At 37.1% G+C, this 12866-nt stretch overlaps 1 protein-coding gene across 2 annotated transcripts in view; it reads right to left on the bottom strand.

The window, feature by feature from the left end:
• plcb1 (phospholipase C beta 1) overlaps positions 1–9763 on the bottom strand; it is a 68473-nt gene extending 58710 nt beyond the window's left edge. Inside the window, exons 1-2 of one of the 2 annotated variants that reach the window (XM_084393568.1) lie at positions 9349–9763; positions 6570–6647 (exon numbers count right to left, since the gene is read on the bottom strand). In XM_084393568.1, the coding sequence (XP_084249694.1) occupies positions 6570–6647; positions 9349–9447 (177 nt within the window). In that variant the 5' untranslated portion in view covers positions 9448–9763. The remainder of the gene's footprint in view (positions 1–6569; positions 6648–9348) is intronic. The other variant, XM_084393569.1, reaches the window with a different exon arrangement.
• Positions 9764–12866: the final 3103 nt, after the last annotated feature.

Here is a 12866-nt window from a genome sequence, read left to right as displayed (position 1 = left end):
ATATTTATGATAATTGCAAGTAACTGCCAAGGCTATCTGAATAATGAAAGCATCTCTGCAGTCAACCGGCTCAAATATGAAAATTGGAGTACGGTGGCGAGCGCTTCACCAGCGCCATGGCAACAGGGGATGGAGGTGGTCTGTGACGGGGAGTTGGGCTAAAGCAATTTGAAGACAGGCACCAGGCACCGTGAAATCAGCTTGCAGAAGACGTCGCCGACTCAGACTCCTGCTTCTGTGCTCGCTGAAAATCCATTGAGACTACATGATCAAATATCTGATAGTTCAGCAGAGCAAACCGCAGTCTATTGACTCTCTATCCACAGAAAACTCACAAACGTGCAGCAATGTTCAATAATGAAGCCGGTTGTAAGTGACTGTAATGATTTCCTCGTCTCTCGCTGGCGACAATCCGGCCTGCAGTGCATCTAAATATAGAAAATCATGTATTGATTCAATAGATGCTTGCTTTGCATAACAATCCTGGATGCTTTTACATTACTATTGGCCAGAGGCGGCTGTTCTGGAATTCCTCACGTATTTTATGGACAGGAAAAACTGTCGGTTTGTTTTCATTGCTTTCATTGATTTGCAAGTAGAATGTTATCTAAAAAAACAACTGTGACCTCTGGTTTCTCTGTCCATGTGCATGTATATTATACACATGATATCAGGGTGAACAACAAGAATGCGTTAATATTTATGTGAATTTAAGTGTGACCTAGACATGCTTTTGTATAGAGCCCTATGAAATCCATAAACATTTTTCCCAAATTTCCCCAGTTGAAATTTTTTCGGACTCCATTTTAATGGTTAAATTCAATTTTAGAAATCAAAAAACATGATCAAAAAACAAACAACAATTTATTAAAAGTTTAACAAAAATTAAATGTTTAGGGCTCTATGAAAAAAAAAAAAAAAAATCCCTCAAATTCCGTTTTTCTGTTTTAAATTTTCTGGATTCCATTTTCATGGTTAATTTTAATAATCCAAAAGCATGTCTAATTAACTGAATTCATAAAAAGTTTATTATTATTATTTGTTGTATTATTTTTAATTTTCTGGCAATCAATCAAATAAAGGCCTAAAAACATTCCTTTAATTTATCTTTTAATAATATGAAATTAAACTAACTCTTTTTTTGCATAACTGAGTTTTACTGTTATGCAACAGCTTAAGAAAATTTGTGATTATTCCTTAAAAAATAAAGTTTTAATAATAATGTATTGTTATAATTCTACTGTAGAACAGTAATATATTTCTGTCATAATTTCTTCAAGTTAAACCGAACTTTTTGACGGGTTGCCGTGAAGACCTTTGAGTTTCTGTCTGTTTATGATATGATGATACAGTAGTTTTTCTCAAATGAAAAGCAAATATGCTCATTAAATGACTCTCAAAGCAGCTCTGGGGATGAAGTTCATGCATTTATGGACCTGCTTTTTATTCATTCATGAAAAATTTGACAAATGCAATAAAATCCTTGTTATATAGTAAATTCCGTTTTTATGACTGATTCTGCGATTCCGTCAGTGTTCATAGGGCCCTACTTTTGTTTTCATCAATATCTATAAGCACAGATACTGTGCTTTAGGCAATAATTCAACACAGTTTTGGTGTCCTTCAGAGTCCGTCACAATTAGCTATGTTTTATTCAATACCATCTGGTCTCAGAAGATTGAGTCACTCTTATGAACATTATTCTGATATTACTCACTGCTGCTTTCACACATTCTGTACTTGACTCACATGACAAATGATATGATGGAGTTTGCTGGAATACACTTGTACTCGACTGAATCATAATCGATTCTCTTATATAAAAGGGCAAGAGGGGAAAAAGAGAATATGCTGCCAAATCCACACTCAACTGACATGACCTCACTTCCTGTTGCCTTCGCTGTAGATCAACTTATGCATACATTTACACCGTAATTGTAATGCATTTTTTCAGTCTACAGGTTTCAAGACTTTTTTTCCCTGAATTAACATGCAAGACCAGAAACATGCATTATGAAAGTGGATAGGGTCAGTTTTGAATTTATGTTAAGTTGCATAATAAAAAAAGAAAAAACATAAAAGCCAGTTTAGGCTCATCAAAAGAGGTGAATTAAAGGATTAGTTCACTTTCAAAAAATATTTTGCTGATAATTTACTCACCCCGATGTCATCCAAGATATCCATGTCTTTCTTTCTTCAGTCGAAAATAAATTAAGGCTTTTGAGGAAAACATTCCAGGATTTTTCTCCATATAATGGACTTCAATGGCAACCAACTATTCCAATGTTCAAAGAAGGTTCAAATGTCCGTCTCAATGCAGCTTCAAAGTCTCGACACGATCCCAGTCCTGAATTAAGGGTCTTATCTAGCGAAACGATCGGTCATTTTCGATAAAAAGAAATATATATACTTTTTAACCACAAATGCCCGTCGTGTACCATCTCTGAGATGTGCCACGTATTGCGTCATCACGTCATCTAAGTTATTTGTCTGTGTACTCCGGTTCAGAAAGGTTAGGAAGGACGAAAAACTCCATCTCATTTTCTCTTCCAACTTCAAAATCGACCGACATCTTTGTTTTAATTTATAAAAAAAAAAAAATTCGTGACCTTTCCAACGTGATGACACAATGCGTGGCGCATCTCAGAGATGGTACACAACGGGTATTTGTGGTTAAAAAGTATATATATATATTTATTTATTTATTTTTAGAAAATGACAGATCGTTTCGCTAGATAAGACCCGGGATCGTGTCGAGACTTTGAAGCTGCACTGAGACGGACATTTGAACCTTCTTTGAACATTGGAATAGTTGGTTGCCATTGAAGTCCATTCTGTGTAGAAAAATCCTGGAATGGTTTCCTCAAAAGCCTTAATTTCTTTTCGACTGAAGAAAGAAAGACATGGATATCTTGGATGACATCGGGGTGAGTAAATTATCAGCAAAACATTTTTTGTACATCCTTTAACATACTTTTACAGTTCAAAATCAATGTTTTTTTTTTCAGTGTGTGGCAGGTGAGCACTTCATTTGCTGAAACCATTTAATCAGCTCAATGAGCTTAAATTATTATGATAAGATAAGATTGTGTTCTCTGACGCTTTCACTGCTGCTGTACTGATGTTATCTTACCAAACGTGCTTGTGATTGAGTTATTATTGTCTGGCGTCCCATAGAGCAGTTCTGCCTTTTAATACTATGTGACTTCCTGTTCTGCTCCTCACCCACACGCAACTCTATTCAGATCATTGCAGAGCAATTACTATTGAGCACAATCTATTAGATGCTGTTTATCAAATCTGCAGCTCCAGGTACATAAATCAATTGCAGAAAGCGATGGACAGACAGAAACACTTCAAATTAAAAATTCATGAAAATACTTCGATGAAAAGCTTTCATTGAAAGTGGGACGCCTCTATTAGCCAAACTCTGAGGCTATGTGAGCATTTGGCTGTCAGTGCTCCATCTGGACAATAGACTCAACCTCATTCCCTACAGACAGACATTGGAAAGTGACACCACACCAGATAAAATGAACAGTTTTGCTCTGATGAGATGTGCATTGTGTGTAATGTCTCTTTTTAATGCACTTAAGGGTCTCTTTAGCCCACAGACCAGTGTTTTTATCATTAACTAAAACTAAAAATACTAAAAACATGTATGCTAGATGACATAAATGACACGACAAGATGTAAAAATACATGTAATGTTAATTGAAATAAATTAGATGTTAAAGGTAGGGTAGGTAATCCTGTTCAGAAACACTTTTTTTTATACTGGGTGAAATGGTCCTTCCATCCTGATAGTAGTCAATACATTATGTGTTTAGAAAAAGGAATGAAAAAAATCAGACCTCTGTAGCAGCTGCAGGACAGTAAAAACTCTGACCTATCACTGCCATTCGGTGCGAATGTAAAGAACCAATCAGATGCCTTCATGTCTCGTGCCCGAGCCCCACTGCGCGCGCTGCCCTGCGTGCACTCATCACATGTCACCGTTCCCGGAAATATTCAGCTCAAAGCACCTGCATATGCAGTCAACGAAGGCAAACAAGGCAAAAACTACTTCCTCGGACCCTGCCCGCACTCTTGAACGACCTCCTCTGCTTCGCCCTCAACCCCGGACCTGTCCTCGAACCGACGATGCGGTACTTGTCTCCGGACTCGGAGTGTACGTTAGTCTTCATTAGAGTCAACAATGCTTTCATCATGGAAACTCTTACATGCAAAACACCGTATATGTTATGAATCTTACACGAAATTCACCTTCATCACAGTGTAACTGATGGTAATGGAAAAACGTGTATCAATGCAACCTGTTTTTAGTTTTGCCTTATAAATATAGCTCGTTACCGAATGAAACTTTACCAGTATCGATATGCTAGCTTGATAGTGAGTACTAAAAGAAATCTTATTTGTTTATATTCATAGTGATAAAGTTAGGTATTTTATTACATGTGATTCTGACATGATGTCACTGTATGTACTGCGCTCCTTCCTCTCCACTCGTCTCAGGTAATAAATGCGTCTTCCAGCTGAGCCTGAGCGTTTGGCGTCGCGCGTTCATGTGTTTTGGGGGCGTGGCTTTGGAAGGAGCTCAGAAGGGAGGGGGTGGGAGTGAATGGAAATAATGAGCTGTGTTTATTGCAGATTAAAAGGTCTACAGTCACTCGATTTTTATATTTTCTTTTTCAGAGTACTTACATTTTAATTATGTATTGGTATATAAAGACAGTTTAAACAAATTTGGAATGTTTTTTTTTTAGAAAAAGGATTACCTACCCAACCTTTAAATAAATAAAAATAAATAAATAAATATAATGTTAATTGAAATAAATGAGATGTTAAATAAATAAAATAAATACATGTAAAGTTAATTGAAATAAATTAGATGTTGAATGAATAAATAAATGCAATGTTAAAGGGGTCGTGAAATGAGAAACCAAATTTTCCTTGAGCTTTTGACATATAAGAGGTCATCATACTATAAGAAATCCTGTAAGTTTCAGAACTGAAAACTTCCTTGTTAGTCCAAAAACAGCTTTTATCGTAACCAGGCCAAGAGAACGACTCGCTGTGGAATGTGAAAGTCCACCTCTGCAGAAGAAGATCCACGACTACTTCATCATCGCAACTTTACCCCCGGTGTTAAACACTGGTGTTTTAGTGGGATGAGGAGGAGAGAAGAGCGATACAGCATCACTGGACTAAAAATAACATTACTAAATCCTAATGCTAGGAATGTAGTTATTTATTTTCAACAATGTGAATGTGTCAGTTGAGCATTATTTATTTGTATTCTGTACATTTCACGGTGGATTCTTTGGTAAATCAGTCGCTATTTCGGCGCAGGCTTTACAAACAGACTTTTACGATATGGACTCGACAGTAATGCGACAACATGCAAGTTACCATGTTCATTCTAATGCCTGATCTGTGACCAGTGATTTCTGATGTGTAATTCATGTACAGTCAGATGTTTTTTGTCTATGTGTTGGTAAATCAAACCAGTGACCTAACGGTCAACTTCACATTGGTTCACTTAGTATGAAAATAATTAGTTATTTAAAAAACACAGTTCTTTAAACTGTGATTAAATTATATATAGAAAGCGATCAAAGAACGCTACCTTTGCAATCGCTGGAGCTGTCAATCAAACAGCGCGACTTTATCAGTGACTGAGCTATAGACCTAAATATAGACTGAGCTATAGACCTAAATATAATGCTATAATCACACTTTCCACAATTAGTTAACCTTGAGAGCTATATTAGTAAAAACGTGTTAAAAGTTTTCGAGAGAGTTCCACATGTAATACTCAGCTATTTTATATGCAAAGCTGTTAGCCAATCACAGCAGTGGGCGTTTACATTGACGTCTCACAAAGACACGCCCCTTCAAACAGAGGATAAAATCAGGCTAGGAAAATGCCTTTTATTTCTAAATTATGACAATTTTTGATGTAAAAATCATACTAACATTATAAGTGCACCCCAAGAAACGTTATAAAACAATGAAAAAATGCAGTTCATGACCCCTTTCATTGAAGTAAAATGTTAAATAAATAGAAATAAATAAATGTAATGTTAATAATAAAAAAAGTTAAATAAATGAATAAATAAATAAATAAATAATGTAATGTTAATTGAAATAAAATGTTAAATAAATAAAAATAAATGAATGTAATGCTAACTGAAATAAATAAATAAATAAATAAATAAATGTTCATTTAAATAAATTACATAACAGGAATATTCTAAAAAACTTTCTGTTAGTTCTAAAGACAAAATGTACCAATTTTTTTTTTACTAAAACTAAACTTTAAATAAAAATGAATAAAAAATAAATAGGCATATTAAAAAAACTAATCAAAACAACAAAATTACTAAAGAATTAACCAAAACTAACAAATAATAAGATAATAGTAACGATACTAAAATAACTCTGACAACCTGATCAACAAATATCGCACACAAAACTGGGAAGCACTTGTGTAAATAAACAAATAATAATAATCCTCACACACGCTTCAATCACACTGCACTGGTTTCTGATTTGAGAAATGTTACCTTATTCTGATCGGTCCAGTACAGGAAGTATCCCTGCGGATCGACGCGCAACGTCACTGGAGTCACAGTAGAAGAATCCTGAACAGAGAAATGACATTTTTAAGTCTACATACACAGCAGATATAATATAAACATGGTTATGGACAAACATATTCACAGCATGCATTAAAGGTCCCGCGAAAAGATCACTTTTTTCCAGCATTGACATCCTATTGGAACAGGGTTGAAATTCAAGACGCTGGAAGAATGAAGTAATCTCCCTGCCTTCTCAAAATACTTAAATATATGCATCTTTAAATGTTTTATATTTCTCTATTTTTAATTTGATTAGGCTGTTTGCAATGCTTCATGGGATTGTAGTTCTTTCCCTCATTAAAGCTGTTAATTATGCAGTCTTTATTCAAGCACTTTTTTGCTTCAAATCAAAGTTCTCCTTGAAGCTGGTTGGTTTGGCTTATGGCTTATAACGCTTCAACCAAGACTTTTTTGAAATCCCCATGGAAAAAATATACTGAAAAAGTGGACAGGCACTGTTGACCTCTAAACCTTTAGTTTACATGAGCCATGATTTACTGCTTGCACAATCTTGGACAATCCACATCATGCATTTATGGATCTGAATGCAAAACGATGTCATCGGTACAGCTGGAGGAGAGAGATATCATTTCAAATGCTAAAAGTTTCCTTTCACTCCGGCATACAGAAGAGCTCAGAGCTAACCGATGGAATATAACCCATGATTTTGATATCAAGGGTCTGTAAAGTCGACTGCAGGAGGAGTTATTTTAAGCACACTGAACAAAAAGCGCAGCAAAATCAAAGTCTTCAGTGAACCGACGTCATGTTTCTGTGGGAGGTAAAGCCTAATCTTGCCTCGCGCAAGAAAAACACATGGGATTTCTGTGGCAATCCACTTGAAAACATGTTTCTCGATGCGGTCTCGGGACGGACCGAAAGTCGAGGTTTGACTCAGACATTGCATAAGTGCTCTATATTAGCGTGATTCATGCTGGCTTGTGATAACTTCCCACTGGTGGAAGTCACAGAATTTCAAGAGGCAGGAAACGAGACGTCGGTCCCGTTTTAAACGCTTTTAAGCGGATCATCTGAACAGACAAGCAGCTGTGCTGTGAGGAGAGACGTCCCTTCAGAAAGAGATCTGGAATTGATTGTGTTATTTTAGATCTTGCGTGGGTCTGCACACATTCTAACTGCACATCTAAGTTGGGCGGCGCAGCATGTCTTAATGTAAGGCAGGCCAGGAAGACGGGAATATAAAGCATGAAAGTTGCCATAGCAACAGGCCAAGATTTCCAGTTTTTATTTGCAGTGAAAAGCTTTTAAACGTCAACATTTTCAGCATAAGCTCATGTAAAGCTGTATGGCATTATGATGCTGATAGCAGTCAGACTCCTCCAGAATACTGCATTTATTTGAAGTGATTTAAGCTTGTAAAGGAACGCAAAATACATCAGACCTCGTTGAAAATATGGGGGTTTTGTTACTTTTAAACCTGGATGAAGTAAAACCAAGAATAGTAAGAAATATTTCAGATCCTGCACTATTTCTAGGTCAAATAATTAGATGGAGATATTGACGGTCAGATTTTCTGAAGAACATGATCTTCAGGTTTTGTTCATGCATCTCCATTTGCTGAAGAGAAACACGCCAAAACATTCACAAATGCATGCTAATGTTTCTTGTCTGCTGACAAAATGCTGAAAATGGTATCAGAATTAAATGCACTACCAAGAGTTGCACTAATAGCAGCTTTTTTGGACCAAATTTCTAAAAGGAATGTTGCCTGTGTGATTAAAATAACCAATAATGGCTTTTATATTTCGCTTTAAAGCATTACCAAATAGGCAAAAGTACTGATGTTCCCAACATCAACAAATGTTTAACTTTGGATAATTTTACCGAACCACATCAAAACCTCTTAATAGTTGAGTTACAGTTAATGTTTGATTGAAAATAGAACCAAATATTCAAGCTCTGATAAAAGTCCAAGAATTGGTCATTAAAAACATAGTTGATCAACCATGAAATGCAATATTGGGGAGGACATTCCAATCCTGTAACAAAATAAAGCCTGTGCAATATAAGACAAACTGAAATCTTGTCAATGCATGCTTTAGAACAAACATTTGACAATTGTCTCTTATCAACGTGTCTCAATTCTCAGAGTGCAGTGAGTTTCTCCTGCTGGCAAACTCTCATCCAACAGGTGAATGTGAACATCCAGTGCTGGTTCTCAATCAATGCTCATGCAGCACTCACACAAAATGCGACACATTCAGTCTCCAAATGCATGCTTCTTTGTTAAGGTTTTCATATTACAGAACACAGTGAGGAATCATCTGAGCTTGTTGCATTAGTGCATTAGGTTTCTGTGAAGTGACAGCAGGGCTGGGATGCAGCGATACATGACTGCACATAAAGTAACCTGATGTCATTCTCATGAACCTCTGCAGAGACTCGGACAGATGGAGTCTGTGAAACATGCTGATGGACTTGAGAACTGGAAACCGATCTTATTGGCTCATTTCTCTCCCCTCTAACGCCAATAAAGGTCGATCGGGAGCTGACTGAGCGGGTCTGCGGCGTTTAATGTTGGACATGCTCATGTATAGGCTACAATGCAACATCCGCGCGAGCGATCAAACACACAAACAAACAAACAAACCAAACGCCACGCGCGTTCACCGCAGAAGCATCATCATCATCATGTGCATTCACCCTCTGACAGCCGCAGACACACAGGCTAATAGTGACTTACCTCATCCCATTTCATAAACCTACTGCCTCGCTTCAGACTCTCGGACACGCGCACCGGCTTGAGTTGAAGCGCATGAACGCCAGGTTGAGCTCCAGCCATTCAAGCTTCAACATTTACACCCAAAACAGCGTGGGGAAAATCAAGTCACTCTTCTTTCTTCTCCGGGAAGAAGCCAAAGCGGAGCGCACAGGAGGACAGCGGAACAGTTGTGGTGAATGGAAGCGCTTTACGCACGCGGATGCCCTTGGCATATGGACACATTACATGCCCGCGGTCTCACTCACTGAACGCCGCAGATTTGTGTTTCAGAACGGAAGGAGCAAATGAGCAGCAGAGAGAACCAGCGTTCATAAATGATGGAGAGAGAGAGTGTGTGTGTGTGTGTGTGTGTGTGTGTGTGAGTCCTCCGCACACTGACTCATGCGCGCGCTGAGATCCAGCGCCTCCTAGTGCGCAACGCGTCCCTCCCCTGCTCAACAAACCCTCACAATTAAACATTTCATAACACCTCTGCAAAGAGAATCCAGGCAGGACACGTTGGGAGATTTATTTTTCTAGCTATTTTAGCCCTATATAATTCGGCACTGAAGATATTGGTTTATTTATTACAACAATTGCAAATAAATCAAAGTTTATTAATGAAAAGCACAATACAGCATGCTGCAGTATTTAGAAGGGATATTATAATGTATGGGCTATAAACTGCCTCACTGTTTGCATGTAAATAGGCAGATACTTAAGAGTTTATGATTGCAGTGATTATTATGTTTCCAGCATTTTATCTGTTTGCCAGCAGTTCTTCTAACCCTGAAGACACATCATGGCCATATTCCAGGATGACAATGTCAAGATTCATCATGCTCAGATTGTGAAAGAATGGTTGTGAGGAACATGAAGAATCATTTTCACACATGAATCTGCTCCTCTGAGTCCAGATCTTAAACTCATTGAAAGTGTTTGGGATGTGCTGGAGGAGACTTTACAGAGTGCTGGACTCTTGCATTGGCCATACAAGATCTTGAGCAAACACTGATGCACCTCTTGATGGAAATACATGTTGTGATGTTATTTCCATCAAGATCTTATTTTGACAATGCAAGAGTATAGCACTCTGTAAAGTCTCCTCCAGCACAATCATATATAACATGCTAGAAACAAAATAATCAGAGCAATAATGATCCAACCAGACTCTTAAGTATTTGCCATTTATTCAGAATCTATTGTAATGTGAAAAAAATTAAGTGTTTATACAGTACATCATGGTATTTGTTTTACAGAATTCAATTTTTTTTTCTTTTGCTGTGAAAAAATACATGTGTCCTGAAAATATAATTCTCATTAATGTGATAAGCATATTTAGGGCAATAACAAAAAAAATATTTGTTATGGACAACATTATATATTTATCTTGTAATGTGATCACATTTAAATCATAAATATGTCCCAAAGTCTTTTTTTTTTTTTTTTTTTTTTTTTTTTGCTCCACATCTGGGAATCTAAATCCTATACAATTAAACACTGAATACAGTATATTAATATCTCCTCTTCTTTTATCACTTATAAACAAATCTAAGCTTATTTATCTAATGCAAAACAACAGGATTCATTTCTAGAAAATGGCCTTGTCCTTCATGTTCAGTTAATGAATGTTACAATTAGGCTGCACCAATATTAATTCAGACCAACAATAATAATTAGGCCCATGATATACTAATATTGTCAGATACACCATTACTGTTCATAACTATATAAGCCACATTCAAGCGTCTTGTTTCTCTGGGAATAAAAACAGCAATTATGTTATTGTTTTATATCAGCTTGCATTGACTAAAGTACATAAAGATGGATTTAGCTGTTATGTAATGATATATATGCTTCAGGTATGATTTAACAGAGGAGGTTAAAATTCTCACTGGAGCAAAATATATTACAATTTTTAGGCCAAAACGTCATCTGAGCATTTTGGTTTTTTATAATTTCTAAAGCAAACAGGTTTTTGCAAGTTACATACCAGTTGTGTTATGTAAGGCAGTTCCAGTACTCACATAGAGGAAATAACGTAACTTGGTGAAATCCACCCCTAATTCATAGTGTGTGGGTTAGATTAGATAACACACCCTGAAATAGGTTTCTCTGAGAACACTATTGTAAAGCCTATAGTTATATACTGTAGACACAGAATGGTTTCTTGCCACATTAACAACACATGTAAATCACCAAAATAGATCAGCCATCAAATTAAAACCTTTAAGAGCTCCTGGTTAACATAGAGTATTTTTTATATTATATTACATGAATAAAAATTAAAATGGTCATATATATATATATATATATTAAAGCTACAATATGTAAAAAATAAAAAAATAAAAAAATAAATCGCAGCTAGGGGTCGCTAACCTCTTACAATAACAAAGGCGTAGGTTGATGACGCAGTGATAAGCGGAATTATGGGACGCTCGATGGTGTTTTAAGCCCCCAATGGCTCCTTAGAGGCAGCTAACCCTACCCTCAACCTTAAACCTACCCATCCCCTCGCTGCCTGGAAGGCGCCGTTGGGGGCTTAAAACACCAAACACCTTATGGGACTTGCTGATGGATCTAATAATGTTTATGGATGAGTGAAAACATTGATGTTTTGAACATGACCGTGGTGTGAAGCAGGGCGCGATTGCTAATGAGAGACGTATATCAGCGCCACACGCGAGATCAACATTAGAATAACATACTGATCATATTCTAACATTTCATCATGTTGAGCAATATAAAATTGACTTGTTTTATGTACATTTGCTCACCTGTCTAATAAATTAAGTTTTATGTAACAAAGTTCAGGAGGAGCACGTTCAGGTAATCAACCAATCAGCTCAAGAGGAAGCCGGTATAAATAAAGTTTTTCCTCACTTTCTGTCTCACGACAAATTTCTCAGCATCCCTCCACCACCCCATCACCTCACACTCGGCTGGGTCTACCCCAGTATAGGGGGGGGGGGGGGGTACTCTGGGTTCGGGCAAAATTCCGAGCTCGGAGCCCTCCCCTGGACAGCAAGCCAAATACGCATAAATACTACATTAGATTTCATGTACGTGTGAACTCGTGAAAGTACATGCAAGAGCGGCGTCTCTGTCAAGTCGAAGTTAGCCGCGGACGCTAGCTCTCGGCATCTCGAAAACGCCACGCCGATATTGATCCTCGTTTTATTTCTCCTTTTGTCCCAAAGTCTGCTTGCCACGGTCCATAATGTTTGAACGAAACAACAACAGCGTGAGCGCGCCGCTAGACATAACGCAGTTGTTGCCATGGTTACTATGGCAGTATGAGCGGAAACCAGGGAAAACACAGATATTACGTCATTGAAAGGCAACTAGTAAACGGTGAAAATTGTGAATTTCTCTGAATTGACAAATTCTTGGAAACATTTAGGATAATGGAAGTACACAATTGAAAGAAATATATAACACTGTGCAAGTGGTTTTTGGATATTTTGATAAACAATTCTTAGATACTGAGTGTAATAATA

Source organism: Rutilus rutilus (genome assembly GCF_951802725.1).
Source record: "Rutilus rutilus genome assembly, chromosome: 21".
NCBI lineage: Eukaryota > Metazoa > Chordata > Actinopteri > Cypriniformes > Leuciscidae > Rutilus > Rutilus rutilus.
Note: the sequence above shows the minus strand (reverse complement) of the source record. Positions and strands in the feature narration are given on the sequence as shown.